The sequence below is a fragment of the Lemur catta genome, chromosome 4 (assembly GCF_020740605.2).
Source record: "Lemur catta isolate mLemCat1 chromosome 4, mLemCat1.pri, whole genome shotgun sequence".
In the NCBI taxonomy this organism is placed as follows: Eukaryota; Metazoa; Chordata; class Mammalia; order Primates; family Lemuridae; genus Lemur; species Lemur catta.
Window position 1 is genome coordinate 62521945 of NC_059131.1, and position 16238 is coordinate 62538182.

A 16238-nucleotide genomic window follows, 5' to 3' on the forward strand; every position below is an offset into this window, starting at 1 on the left:
GTATAAAAATCAGTAATTCATAATGGCTTATAAGGTCAACATGGGTATTCTTTTTGAAAAGTCAATTATACTTAGTGATTTTTTTTTTTACCCAATGTCCTAAAAGAACAAATATTTCCTCTGAGTGCTTTGTTTAATGAAAGAGAGATCCCTAATGATGACTGGGATTTTCTGGGTACCCTCCCCACCTTTCCTTCTTTTGGAACTTTAAAACTAGAACTAGCTCTAAAAACTTCCTAAAGGGGTAATAATATATTTTAATCTCTTATACATTATTCATTGAATTTGGCAGTTATAATTTTAAAAGGTTTGTGGATTACTTAAGGCTATTTTTAAACTTGTGCTATTATATTTATTAAAGGATATATGTTTATATGTGTTTATATCTTAACGTATTTGGGCCACTTAAAATCATAATCTGGGTTGCTTATCATCAATGGAAATTTATTTCTACTGGTATTAGAGGCTGGGAAATCTAAGATAAAGGTACTGGTAAGGGCCCACTTCCTCATAGTCTTCTCACTTTAATTTCACATGGCAGAAGGAGTGAGGGATCTCTGGGGTCTCTTTTATTAAGGGCATTAATCTCATTCATTAGAGTTCTGCCCATTACCTAATCACTTCCCAAAGTCCCCACCTCTTAATATCTTCACTTCGGGAGTTAGGATTTCAAAATATAAATTTTGGGGAGACACAAACATTCAGTCCTGTACAGTTTGTGTATTTTCAACTCAAGTTCTGTTCCTCTTTCCATAGAGCACTAAACTTTTTGAACATTTCCTTAGAATTCTGCTTCTAAAGACTGTTCAAGGAACATAATTACAGATCTCACATTGGATGTGGGAAATACAAAATTGTGTGCTTGGTAGACTATAAGGGACCAGATCCTCTGTTTTCTCTGTCAGTAGAGAATGGAGCCTCCCCTCCTGCCTGCTTGGTTTCTACTTCGGGTTGGGCAATGACATGAGAGTGATGCTGACTTTGACTCTGATCTGAGGAACCAGCCATAAAACCAGATTGTATTTTAATTGTGGGAAATTCTGTGATTTTCTTATGACATGACATGACTTTTAAAGACTAACTGGGTGATAATTGTTCATTCTGTACTTTCCCTTAAATGTTTCCTTGATAAAAACATTATTAAACAAACATGCACACAAAGCATTGACTCTGGTCATGTTTAGAAATGATTTTACTCGGTCAGATTGACTTTGTGCTATCTGTCACAAGAACTCCTAAAAGACAATCTCATGTAGTAAGTCTCAAACTTTGGAACAAAGGTGGAGGGATGTTCTTTAAGTCAGTGGTCCTCAAAATGTCCCAAATCAACAGCAATTAGTATCACCTGAGAACTTGGCAGAAACTCAGTTTCTTGGGCCCCAACTCAGACCTACTGAATCAGAAACTAGGAATGACACCCAGCAATCTGTGTGATGCTAACTGATGCTCAAATTTAAGAATCACTATCATAATTATTAACTATTAATATATCCTTTAAGTACCACTTCAATATTACTAGCTGTATATTGTGCTGAGCAAGGCAAGGGCTTGTGATAGTTGATGAATCAATGATAGGATGGTTAAGTTCTGAGTGCTGTAAAGTTATCTAAATGCACATGTGTCCTTTCCATAGAAAACCACATCTTGGAGGATGTGAACAAGTGTGTGATAGCCCTCCAAGAGGGGGATGTGGACACTCTGGATCGGACTGCGGGAGCCATCAGGGGCCGGGCAGCTCGAGTCATACACATCATCAATGCTGAGATGGAGAACTATGAAGCTGGGGTTTATACTGAGAAAGTGCTGGAAGCTACAAAATTGCTTTCTGAGACAGGTAAGCATGGATATTAGATCTGGCCAGAATGCTAATGCCATGATTAATTTCCAGATGTTGAGTAAACCTGTTTCCCTTTTCTCTATAGTCTTTTATACTTTTAAATTGCATGTAATCATGAAAGAGGTGGTATACTTACATGTTCTGTTTCTTGAGTTTGAATTTGAATAATTTTAGAATGACAATTTTATTGCTTTTCATGTATATATTTATAGTTTTCATATAATATTATTTGATTTTCACAAGGACTTTATGAATTAGGCAGAGAAATTTTTATTATCTTCAATTACAGATGAGAAAATAGAGATTTGAATCAGCTAAGAGACTGGATCAAGTCCCAAGGCTAGAAAATAATGCAGATGTGATAGGAACTTGTAATCTGGAACTTAAAAATCATTACACCTTTCGTTGCTTGAGAGGAAGAATTCTGTATAGCCAGTAGGAAGCATAAAGTCTCTCGGTGGTGTATGAATATGAAGTGCTAAAAGAAAGGAGGTGGCTGCTGAAAAAGAGTTAGATTTTAGCAGACTCCCTTTCCTTCTAGGGAAGCTTTATGTGTCCTCCTTCAGGGCTGTGCGGCTGCCCACTGGGGACTCTCTGCTGTGGCGAGACCCGATTACTTATGGGAGCCTGTCAGAGCTCTCGGGTGCATTGGGATAGAAAAAAACTTACTTGCACTGAGTTAATAGAACAATACACAACTTTGCAGAGTGTGTCAAAGACTGGCTTTTTAGTAGTTTATGCTCTTGAAGAATATTTTTGGCTTCAGATGCTTTCTTAATTTCCTTGTGCCTTTTATATTTGTATATATGAAACCAGATAAGTAATTCAGGCAAGGAGAGAAGACTAGGATAGAGAAAGAGAAAATTTAAGTCCATGTTGGATGGGGTTATTAATATATAATGAATTGGATTGTGTGTATGCACAGAAGGGCCTCTCTCCTTAAACCCCAACATGGGTCTTCTCAGGCTTGCACGTGAACTTTGAACGCCACTAGGCATTTTAAAAATAGATATCTCTGAAAGGTCAGATATCACAGTGTTCCAAGTTCTGCAGGATAAGACATGTTAGTAGAAATATGTTTCTTTCTACAGAGAAAAGATAATTTATAAAGACTTCTGTAGATATTTGTTAGCCCAGAATAGCAAGGAAAAAAAAAAAAAACAAACGACTTATAAACACAGGCTTTAGTCATTCTCTCTAAAATATAAGCAGAAAAGGAATAAGAATACTATAGTCTTAACATCTAGAGATTATGGCTTTAAGGGATCCTTACAGACTTAGAAATAATAATAATAAAATATATATATCTGCATTTTAATTAGCTGAGATTCCGCATGATTTTTTTTTTTATTGTTGTTGTTCAAGTAGGTTTGCCCTTTGCATTCAACAGAACAGACACAAAGCAAGCCATACGATATTTTTTTTCTTCACTTGGAAGAAGAGTTAGAAAAAACATGTTACTCTCCAAATTAAGGATTTCTTTTTTTTTTTTTTTTTTTGTTTAACCTTTAAGGAAACTATCTTACATTTTTGTGGCTCTCAGCTCCTGGCCCATAACTCTATTCGTTTTTCTTAATTTTATTTTTCTTTCAGGATATTATGGGGGTACAAATGCTTAGCTTACATATATTGCCTTTGCCTCACCTGAGTCAGAGCTTCAAGAATGTCCACCCCCAGGCAGAGCACACTGCACCCATTAGGTGTGAATATACCCATCCCTTCCTCCTCTGTGTCACCTGCCTGACACCCAATGAGTGTTACTACTATTTATGCACTTAAGTGTTGGTCAGTTAAATCAGTTAAATCAGTTAATACCAGCTTGATGATAAGTACATGTACTTGTTTTTCCATTCTTGTGATACTTCACTTAATAGAATGGGCTCCAGCTCCATCCAGAATAATACAAGAGGTGCTAGATCACCATTGTTTTTCGTGGCTAAGTAGAACTCCATGGTATACATATACCACATTTTATTAATTCACTCATGTATTGATGGGCACTTGGGTTGTTTCCACATCTTTGCAATTGTGAATTGTGCTGCTATAAACATTCTAGTGCAGATGTCTTTTTTATAGAATGTCTTTTGTTCTTTTGGGTAGATGCCCAGTAATGGGATTGCTGGATCAAATAGTAGATCTGCTTGTATCTCTTTGAGGTATCTCCATATTGCTTTCCACAGTTTGTACTAGTTTGCTGTCCCACCAGTAGTGTAGGAGTGTTCCCAGCTCTCCACATCCATGCCAGCATGTATTGTTTTGGGACTTTTTGATAAAGTCCATTCTCACTGGAGATAAGTGATATCTCCTTGTGGTTTTGATTTGTATTTCCCTGATAATTAGAGATGCTGAGCATTTTTTCATGTGTTTGTCAGCCATTAGTCTGTTTTCTTTTGAAAAGTTTCTGTTTGTGTCCTTTGCCCACTTTTTGATAGGGTTGTTTGATTTTTTTCTTGCTGATTTCCCTGAGTTCTATATGGATTCTAGTTATCAGCCCTTTATTGGATGGGTAACATGCAAGTATTTTCTCCCATTCTGTAGGTTGTCTGTTTGCTCTCTTGATAGTTTCCTTGGCTGTGCCGAAGCTTTTTAATTTGATCAGGTCCCATTTATTTATTTTTGTTGTTGCTGTGATTGCCTTTGGGGTCTTCTTGATAAATTCTTTGCCTAGGCCAATGTCTATAATAGTTTTTCCAACATTTTCTTCTAGAATTCTTATAGTTTTATGCCTTAGGTTTAAGTCTGTTATCCACCATGAGTTGATTTTTGTGAGAGGTGAGAGATGAGGATCCTGTTTCAGTCTTCTACGTACGGCTATCTAATTTTTCCAGCACCATTTATTGAATAAGGATTCTTTTCCCCAGTGTATGTTTTTGGCTGCTTTGTCCAAGATCAGATGGCTATATGAGGATGGTTTTATATCTGAGTTCTCAGTTCTGTTCCATTGGTCTATGACTCTGTTCTTGTGCCAGTACCATGCTATTTTAGTTACTATAGCCTTGTAGTATAGCTTGAAGTCTGGTAAATTGATGCCTCCCAATTTGTTCTTTTTGCTTAAGATTGCTTTTGTTATACGGTGTCTACTCTGGTTCCATATGAAATGTAGAATTATTTTTTCTAGATCTGCAAAAAATGATGTTGGCATTTTAATAGGGATTGCATTGAATCTGTAGATTGCTTTGGGTAGTATAGATATTTTAACTGTTGATTCTGCTGACCCACGAGCATAGTATGGTTCTGCCATGAGACTACTGGAATTGATAAACAAATTCCGCAAAGTCTCAGGTCACAAAATCAATGTACAGAAATCAGTAGCATTCCTATACATCAACAACAGTCAAACTGAGAACCAAATGAAAGACTCAATACCCTTCACAATAGAAACAAAGAAAATAAAATGCCTAGGAGTGTATTTAACTAAGGAGGTAAAAGACCTCTGCAGAGAAAATTACAAAACACTGAGGAAGGAAATAGCAGAGGACTTAAAAAAGAGTGGAAAACCATAGCTCTATTCTTGCACAAAGTCTCAGCTGTGTGTCAGAAGTGGTGCTGCTACTGACACAGAGTAGCACTCGCTTGGGTCTGATGCTGGTTAAAGAGTATCAGAAGACCTGGAGATAGGACTCTCAACTCCTATCTGCTAATGACTGGCTGGAACAACAATTGAGATAGATGAAAGATACAGAGCATATTGCTAATTTACATGTGACATTGTTTCACAAAGTTAGACACAGTTCAAAAGATGTTTTAGATTTTTTGTATTGTATCTTGGGCTGATTTAATGATAGAAGTTGTGCCCATTGGGTCAGAATCTAAAGGCAATGACAGTTGCTTAGTTGATTGCAATATTTTAACATAGTTTTCACACAAAGTCTTGAAATGTAAATAGTTTTCTGGTTGAGCTTTCTGCAAAAAAAAAAAAAAAAAAAAATCAATGAAACAGTCACTCATCCTGGATTGTTGTTGCTGATTAAGATTTTGCTCTTCTGTGTTTAGAGCTTGGAAAATTCTCCCAGCTCTTCCTTGCCCAGTTATTGGGCACTTTGGAGACTTAACTAAAGGTATCTTTCTTATTTTGATGTCCACATCCAATTCTTAACTGAGTAGATAAGCAAGACATTTAGACTCTGGTTTCAAGACCTATAAAGGGTAACTAGGAAAGATAACCAGGTAGAGATTGAAATAGACAGTTTATATACAACTATAGCAGAAAACATAGGAATACATGCCAAGGAAAAGTGGATGTTAGTGAGGTAGGAACTAGAACATACAAAGGTGTATAACTTCTCTTGTTTCTGTCCACAGTTGATCTTTTCTTTCTTAAACAGGAATGATGTTCTTTCTTTATGAATACCTAGAGAGGTTCCCAAAGAAATGAAAGAAAAAACTTTAGCTGTTAACTCACTGATTGGTAATTAAAATTGCTGGGAAATGTTCTTACACAGACTAGACACATGGAGTTTGAGGAAGACCACAGGATCAGTTCTGTGATTATGATTGTACAAAGTTGTATTGGCTATGTATATTCTCTAAAATGAATTAATTCCAGTGTCAGTGTTTGGCTGTGCTAAAGAGACATATGTCCTCAAAATAAAGAGTGTTGAGCATATCACTAGTGCTCAAATGTCTGTTTGGGAGTTTTTCTTATTAAAAATGTATATATGTATATATTAGAGCCACGCTGAATTGGTTACTTTTCTATATGCTTATCAAATTTTCTCCTGGGAGTACATTTTATTTTGGGGTGATAAGAGAGGGGCAGTAGACAAGACGCAGAGGATGCCAAGAGGAAACATGAGGAAACAGGAGGCAAAATGTCATGTAGTGTTTTTTTTTTTTTTGCCTTGCCTCACCTACTAGGTTCTGCCCAATTTCCTGTCCCCTCCCCCATAAACACCCTGCGCCAAGTTGTTAGATTCAAGACCCTAAGTCAGAAGTTATAAACCTCCGCATTATTGACCCTTTGGTCTGAGTATTTCTTTCTTGGGGAGAGTCGGGGAGTGGGGCTGTTCTGTCCATTATACGATGCTTAGCAGCATCCCTGGCCTTCACTCACTAGATGTTCATAGTATTTCCTCCCTCTCTTACACCAAGCTGTGACAACCAAAAATGTCTCCAGACATTGCAAGATATCCTTGGGGGCAGGGGGCAGTGAGAAACAGAGTGGGCAAAGCAATAGCCACTGAGCTCCACTGCCCTAAGGTAAAGTAATATCCCCCAATGGAGACCAGATTGACCAGGGTAAATGGAGCCCACGTACTCCATTTTACATACGGGGAAGGGAGTGGGGTGGGAGTATGTTACAAAGAAGAATCTGTAAAAGGGCAAAAAGCCTTGACTAAACCAGATGTTGCTGCTGACAGTGTTTACAAACATAGGCCAGCCCTATTTAGACATGCGAATGGCTGCAGGGGTGGGGTTGCTGTAGGGAGATCCCACTGTACCACCTAGCTGCCTCTGCTGAGTGGATATAAAATCGAGAGATATCCAAAGAGTGCCAAAATTGTCTGTGCTTTATTTTCCATGAATTATTTTCTTTCCTCAGTAAAGACAGTACTTTGCATAAAAGTGCTTTTCATCTTGATATGAATGCTGAGTTAAATTGAAGAAAATTTTGTGGATTATTAGTATGCTAAGATTATAAGGCAGCATTATATAAAAATTTACCTATTTATTTTTTTTATAAAATTAATCCAGGCTGATGGAAACACAATAAATTAGACCTACAGCAGACCCATTAAATATTTACATGACATATTTGATGGGCTCTTCAATAAAACCTGAATTATAACAAATTGCCAACAGCTTGGTAGTAAGTACACGCTTGAGGAGACCCATCCTCATAGATCTCATTTACAAAGTCAGGTTGCTGCAGAAGGCTGAGGAGGGCAAAAGTACTTTGAGTGATATCATATTTGGGTTTACATAGAGTAAGCTCATTCTTCACTGAACGATTTATATTGAAATGTCATTTTTGTAAATTTGATAGCTATTGCAAATTTGAGGCAATGTGAACATAATTAGGTTGAGAGAGCTTTGAGATTCTGCCAGACATTTCTTCAGAGGGGGACAGTAGACCCCTTGTAACAAAAAAAAAGAACATATTGAAATGGAGGTTCAATGTTGTTGAGCACTGTGTATGCAGAGATTAAAATTCCATTATTTTGGGGAACATGAGGGCCAAACCAGTAGTATAATTTTTACTTCTATAGTTTGTAACCTAAAATCTTATAAGAATAAGAGAAGCTTTTTACATCATTTCTATATATTTTGCCTAGAAAATGTAAGAGCATCAGCAAATAGAAAGCATCTAAACTGGAAGCCTAATGGGTACATCAGGCCAGTACAACACAGTAGTACAAAACCAGGTTAGAACTCAGAAGAACACAATTTCTTGACTGCTGCCAAGTAGCTGTGACCGTAAATAAATTAGGTAATGCTTCTGGGACTCAGTTTTTTCCTGAATTGCCTGATGTTTTGTCATCTGAGAATGGTCAATATTGTTAAACGTAGAATGTATGCATCACTCTTCCTGGCTTCCTGGTGACTGTACTCCACATGGACAATGCTTGCCCATGAATCCTCTGGATAAACACTCTGCTCCATCTGGACCAGTGCCTTTGTTATTCCGCACTGCCCCCTTTCCTCCTTGTAATGTTATTCATCTCCTCTTCTTCCTCTGTGTCTGTTTATTGGACCTTAAGATCTAGCTCAAGTTCCACTGGAAACAACAGAAAACTGTCAGTCTTGACATTTGGTATGTCCTATTCAGCATAAGTAGCTGTGCTTACAACTGGATTGCCAATTCCTAGAGGCAAGTGTTTCTATAAGTGCCCAAGGCCTAGAATGGTACTATCACATAACTAGCATTTCACATGCATGCATTGATTAAATAAATACCAACAATTTGCTTTGTTTTTTTCCAGTAGACAGTCAGTCTGTCCACCAGCAGACTCAGGCTCACAGTTTAAGATTCCAGGATAAATAGATTTTGTTCCTTCCTACTTTCTATATATCAAAGGGAAACAATCTGATTAGCTGTTTGGAGTTTGCTTCCTTTACTGGGACTGATTGCTGTTGCTGGTGGAATAGAGTTTTATGTTTGGACAGCTCTAGGTGACCTGCCTATCCCTGTGGCTGGACAGTGGCAGGAGGTAAGACCAATATCGGAAGGAGGTAGCAGAGGGAAGACAAAAATATATTATAGATAGGAAGGACTATCCTCAGTCTAAGTTACTTCTCTATGACTGATCTTAAAATTAGATTATGAAATTAGTCAACTTTGACAGAATCTGTAATGACCAAGATTGTTCAGCCTAGACATACTATTTTAAATGTATTTTAATATAGTGCTAATGAAATATTTTCTTTTTGAAAAGTCAAAATAATGCACATAGGGAGGAAATGTTGGTTGTAGTATTCACGGTGATAGGAAGTAGTCAGAAGTGTAAGAATGACAAAGAAATCTCATCCACTTAGTACCCTTAAATAGATAATGTATAATTTGTCACATGCCTTTTTATATGATTGACACCTACAAACTCTAGGTATTACAGGGATCGGACTGATAAGGTTTTGATATCTATTTTATTTTATCCTAAGGGCAAATGCAAGGTTTCTGGCTCAGAGAGCAAACTTATAATTTACACAGTAACCACGCCAGTTCCCTATGTTCCATTGTCCCTCTCAGAGCCATGTGAGGAAGGCAGATGGATTCTGTACATACAGAAGATCCATAATACAGGTGAAGAACTACAAGATTTTGAACCTGGGAGCCTATACAGGAATTAGTGCTCATTGTTCCCTTTCCCTCCTGAGGGAAGGAGAGAGACCTTTTCTCTTTAATGTAAACAAATAACCCAGGTTGTTATAACCTTTTGGAATATAAATGCATCGCTCCTGGTTTTATCCCACTTTGAAATGTAAACATATCTCGGGGGACATAAGCCTGTAAATCTCTCCCAGATTATTTTACAATCTTAGGACTGCTACTGAGTCATCCTTTGAACCAGGTTACCAGGAATTTTTGCTCAGAAACCCCTGACCATGCAGAAATAAGAAAATACGTTCTCTATACTGGCTTATTTGTAAATGATGTGCTCTACAGTTCAGACATGGCCAGCTCTTAGCACAAGAGGCTGAAGAATCACCTCAGAAGACACAGCTTTAACCATGTAGTTTACAATATGGAAATGTAAATGGTTCTTAACCAAATGAGAAGCTGCTTGACCTCTTTCATGATAAGATAAAGTCAAATTAAATATTATACTGAAATAACATTACCCACCAGAATGGCAAAAAATCAAAAAGCTATGTAACATACTCTATTGTCAAGGATGAAGAAAAATACAGTTTCATATTTTAGTAGGTACGTAAAATGGAGGAAATTTGACATTGTCTCTCAAAAGAATGTATCATTAACATTTGGAAAGTAATTTCAGTTTTAAAGATCTGTTCTTCAGATGTACTGGCAAAAAATATAAAAACACATATGTACAAGATTATTCATTATAAGATTGTATCCTGGAAACAACACAAATATCAGCCCTAGGGCACTAGTTGAATGAATTATGGTACAATTGCACAATGGAGTACTATACAGGTATAAAATGGAATGGGAAATGACTCTCCATGTAATTTCCAGATATATTGTTAGATAAAAAACACAAGGTGAGGATAAGTATGTACAATATATTTCATTTATTTTCAAAAAAAAAAAAGGAAAATATAATTTAAGAGAAAGTAAGATACATAATTTTGTCCTGACAATAAAGCCCCTAACATGGAAGTAAAGGGGGAGGGGGTAGACTTAGATTTGCAATTGTGTCTTTATTTGCTGTAAGTCTCGGTCATCATAGCAAAACAAACAGCACTTCTATGGTGTCCATTTGTCCAAGTAAAATCAAGAGGAAAGATATGAATCTCCAGTGCTGCATGGATTCAGAGTCCTGGGAACTGGAAAGGACATGGCGCTTCTTTGTCACCTCAGGGGCATCAGTGCCCGACATCTATGGTGGTGGTAGTGGCGTATCAGGGGCCTGCAGCTTTGTCTAGCAGGCTCGGTGCTGGTTTCCACTGGAATTGATGGCCCAGATGTATTGTGCACAACTAAGGCAGTAGTAAGGTCCATCCATCACCCAGATTGGCCAACAGAAGGGAAGCTGCCATGTCAGTGATTGCTGTTTGAATTAGAGAGAGGAAGAATATGCTGGCAGTCACTTGTTTGGAAGCATGTGTGGTATATCCTTGCAGTACTCCAGAAATAGTGTTGATAAGGAAAAATGGGAAGTTTTTGCATGTAACTAGAGGGCCTGAAGTAACTGGTGAAGGTAAGAAGCAGAGAAGTTGTTTGTTATGGTCAATGTGACCCCAAAATGACTTCATGTCTGATTTGCCTTTATGTATTTCCTATTTCTAACAGCCAATTTCTTCCTTGTCAGTGACAAGGAATTCCCCTCTCTAACCACACTAGCCAAGCTGACTTTACTCCTTTTATCTGTCACTGATTTGGTACCTACTGTATACTGCCCTATTTTCACACTCTGTATTTGCCCATTTTTCTATTTATTTCCTAGCTTAATGTTGAAACCTGTTTTCCTGTGGTCTGTTCTCTGTCCATCTTTCTACCTGGGAGGTGTATAGATATGTATTGACTCTTTTTTATTAATTAAATTTTTACCTCCTGAGATACGAGACCACCTCTTCATTCCTCCTGCCTTGATTAGAGTTGATGCTCAAAAATGTTCAGGCTGGGCCCAGTGGCTCATGTCTGTAATCCTAGCACTTTGGGACTGAGGCTGGAGAATCGCTTGAGGCTTGGGCAACACAGAGAGACCCCGTCTCTTTGAAGACTTTTAAAAGTTTATTAAAAAACATAATGACACAGTAACTTATCTGGGGGGATTATGCCCTTTTTAAAATTATACTTAGTAATTAAGATTAGAATCTCATAAATCATGTGCAATAAATTCTTAGCAAGTGCTTTACTACATCTTAATGCAATCTAAGTATTTAAACCTCACTGATGCCAAATTAAACTATTTATTAAGCAAAGTTTTGACAAACACTGTAAGCTAAATAAGGCATTGTGTTCCACTCTTTATTCATTCCTTATATTTCAGAATAAAATGTGCCACCCTTTTTTAAGTTATAAACCATTTGTGATTATTTTTAAAAGGCTTATTTTTAAAATATAAGAACTTTCCAAGCAAGCATTTTCTTTCCTTGGGGAAAGGAATTTGTGTCTAGACAAGAGCAGATGGATGCTCCCTGATTTTCTTAGGGTAGTTATCATGAATGGAATTTAGAGAGGTTTTTCCTTTTTTTCTCCTTTTAGGCAGTCCTTTTTCATCTTTTATCAAACAATTCAGCTCATGGGTTATGTATGGCCTTCTGGAAATTAAATTTGATTTTGAGGTTTGAAATATACATTATAATTTTCCAAACATGAATTTATGAAAACGGCAGCCTTTCAGAACTCCCACAGAGGGAACAGATGACTGACTCTGATACAGGAAAGCACAAGAATGCACACAGGATGGAAACCTTGGGACTGGCTGCGATGATGATGATGGTTATCTGGAGAGGTAGAGACAGCTGACAAGTAATCACTAGGGAATAAGGAGCAGATTAAGCTGGGCTACTTTTGTCCTTGCTCCCAGATTCCAATGCTCAACATCTTTCAACCTGATGATACATTCTCTAGAGAGAACACCATAAAAGCTAGTATATCATTGGTCTAGACAGATGAAGATTTCAAATTAAGAGAAAGTATCTAAATTTTATTTCTATACTACTACATTTATAAAAAAGCATTTTGAGGATACTTTACTTGAAATTTAAGTTCAGTCAACTAATATAAAGTGGTATAAGTTTGAGAGAGAAAGGACTAGAATGTTAGATTAAGTTGAGTAGCTTATTGGAAACAGTGTTTCCTTTGAGCTAGGTGAGCTGAGTTTGAATTGTCTGGGTTTTTGTTGTTGTTTTGGAAGCTACTACCTTTTTGGTAAAGTCTTTTAAAGATTCTCTTTCCTCATGGATCGTGCAATCTGTTCATAATGGAGCACAATGCTTAACACTGTCCTTCTTGGCAATCAAAATAAAAAGAATAGTTCTAGGAGTGAATTTATCAAATCTTGTCCTGAGGGCAGATTTACATTATCACAAGAATGATATGGTCCTGCTGAAGGGAGACAAGAGCATTAAACCGGGAGGTTGTTTTCAAAACAAATCATACCAGCTTCCCAATTTTCAGATCAAGCACTAATTGATGGGATGTTTCCCACAAGGCCTGCCCTTTTTTGTGAGAAATCATATGGCTGTGCCTCCAAGTTCTGTCTGGAAGATACCGAGTGATTTTGCCTGCTGTAAACAAAGAATACGCTGTGTAGCTGGGCAGGTGCAGAGAGTCTTGGGGTGAAGACAACAACTTCAAGAACCATTTACTGTGAATCTTTTATGTGCCAGGTGTCATGCTAAGCATTTTACATGCTTCCCTTTTTTGTAAGTGCCTTCAAGCTAGAACGTGTTATGCTAGAGTACTGCTTAGATTTGTGTATCAAATCAAATAATACATTGATAGAATATATTATTTCTAAACTGTAAACCCTGAAGGGCGGCCATGATTATTCCTGCTGTCCACTGAGTAAACTGAGGCTCATATTGGTTAAATCAGTCATGTAAAATTAAATACCAAGATTCAATTACATAATTGCATGGAACCAATAAATATACTAGAAATGTGGACCAAGTGTAGTTGCTACAAATTTTAATGTGTCCTGTTAGTTATTTCTACTGATATTTTTTACTCACGGCATAGCATACTATGTTACGTATCTATTTCTGTGTAACAAATTGCCTCCAAATTTTACTTATCATGTAGACTTTTCTGTAGAACAGCTCACAACACAGCAAGTGGCTTCCTTCAGAATAGGCAACCAAGAGAGCAAGGAAAGACAAGCCAGATGGGCGCCCCCATCTTTTTGTAACCTAATCTCAGAAGTGACATCCCATCCGCTTTGTCATGTTCTGTTGGTTAGCGGCTAGTCACTGGTTTCAGGCCACATTCAAGTTGAGGGGATGCCACAAAGGCATGAGTACCAGGAGAGAGAGGGCTCACTGGGAGCCCACTTGGGGACTGCCTCCCACACATACATGTTCTGTTTTATTTTATTTTTTAACATACTTATTTTAAATGCATAAGGATAGGAGAGACAGTAAGGATAATGAATAGCATAATTAGGGTAGAACAGTAATTTTAGGGTATGTGAACAAACCCCACAACAAGGACTTACTAGAGATATAATCACCTCCTGGCACAACAGCCCTATTTCCTTGCACAATGGCTTCCAGAATACAAAAGACCCACTGAATCAAGATAGAGCCATGCACTATGTGGCTAGGAGGGGACAGAGAATAGCAGAGGTGAATAGGATAGTGGGAAATAAAAGGCTCAAGGTGATTGGAGAAGTGGGTTGGAGCAAAAGAGGATAGATGGAGTTGGGAAATTGTGTGTAGAAATAAGATAAAGCTGGTACCTAATTCAAATATGACAATTGTATATGTCAAAGGGGGAAGAAAAAAAAAACAATGGCATCATTAGGAAAAATTGCTTTTGACTTAGTTTGAGAAATTCAAACATTAATCTCAGGAGAAGCTACGTAGCTAGTGGTGATGAAAGTCATAGCCAGGATTAGAGTGTGTTTGCAAAATCAGGGTCAGAAGTGAAAGTTTCAGGTGATGTAGGAACTCCTCATCAAGTGCTTCAACAAGATTCTGGCTGCCCTTGTACTTTTATGGGGAAGGAATACCCAAACCTAGTAGATTACATGGGTCTATATATAATGTGTAGAAATAGCCACTACTCATAAGATTTTTTTATAGATCTGATTGATTACTTCTTGCCCAATAGGTGAAGCTCTCACGTAAGCATTCCTAAAAGGATTCTGTGCTCAGGATTTTGAAAGACCCCTGTGTGTGGGTGAGGTGGTGGGTAGGGGAGGGAATCCTTGAAGGCTCTTTACTAACCTAATTCATGATCATAAAGTTCTTCACAAAATAAAAGGGTGACCAGCTTCTATGGTTTGTCCACTATTGTTTTTGAGTAGAGCTAAAGGTGCAAATGTGTCACAGCTTCAGTCTGGGTCAGTTCCTACTTCTACACTGACTATGACTTGGAACTTTAGACTCAAGCAGTCTCCTTACAACTGATTATACTTCATGGATGTGTTGAACCATGGAAGCACACCCAGTGCCTTGTGAATTTCAGTTAGACTTTCCTTCGAACAGCTTTAGGCACCCAGTTGTTTATATCACACTATCCTTTACCTTCTTTTTAGCTCTCCCATAGCATCTATTGATAGTTGGGGGCCACCTGAATATTCCCTTGGGTAGTGTCTGATAGAAGCCATTTTGGGGAAAGAATGCTTTACCTGTGGAAACACTATCAGACAACACTTTCCTGGTATAAAGGATACCAAAGGAATTGTCCCACATAGTCTTCCCAAATTAATACTTTCCAGTTCCAATTACTCTGATAACACCTATAATTTTACCTAATTCCAATTATTAAACTATTAAAATAGAGGCTTAATGGCTATCCATGATGGGGGGGTGGATATCTGTACTAATTCCTGTACTGGAATTAGTCACAATTTCATCTCAGTCCAGATATTTTCATTCTAGATTTCTTTAAACATTCTCATTCTTATTTTTATATTTTATATTAATACTTATTAGACTGGTTCTCTAGAATAGGGGCTTTGTCTATTTTCTCTTCTGTTACTCCATAATAAAATTTGGTCAGGGAACACACTTGGAGTGTATTGGCTGACTGGGCCACCACAACTGGGCAAGCCCTATGCATACAGATGTGCTTTTTGGCTTTGGTGAACTAGTTAAGACTAGAAGTGTGAACCTTCTGTCCAATGGTGATGCTCCTACTGAAAAAGCAATCCTGAAAGGATTCTGAGCTCAGGTTTCTGAAAGGTGCCTGGACACCAAACCTAGAATGCCCACTAATAACTTGGTTAGTGACTCATGAAACTCTCTAATAAAATTATTGAACTGATGTGAAATGGTAGGCAGAAAAAAAAGGAGACTCAGTAGGTGAAGTTTGGTACTACTCATTTTGTCCATGAAATACTGGGTGACAAATGAGTTCTTTCTGCCATTATCCCCATTCATTCCCATTCCATTCTTTTACTTCTCATCCTTCTCTTTGCAACTGGATAGATTCTCTGTGCCAGAAGCATGACAAAGGTTTAAAATACAAAGAATGAAGGAGAGATTGTCTCAGCTTGAAAGCAACTCATACACAAAAGAGTTGATAACAAATGGTCAACAAATGGTCCTAATAGAGTGTCCTTAAGTACTACAATAGTGTATACATGATTAGGATGCTATG

At 37.6% G+C, this 16238-nt stretch overlaps 1 protein-coding gene across 7 annotated transcripts in view; it reads left to right on the forward strand.

The window, feature by feature from the left end:
- The window catches only part of CTNNA2 (catenin alpha 2), a 1050678-nt gene that overhangs the window by 956198 nt on the left and 78242 nt on the right, over window positions 1-16238 (forward strand). For all 7 annotated transcript variants that reach the window (XM_045549950.1, XM_045549948.1, XM_045549953.1 and 4 more), the window contains one exon: window positions 1634-1834. In XM_045549950.1, coding sequence (XP_045405906.1) covers window positions 1634-1834 — 201 coding nt within the window. The remainder of the gene's footprint in view (window positions 1-1633; window positions 1835-16238) is intronic.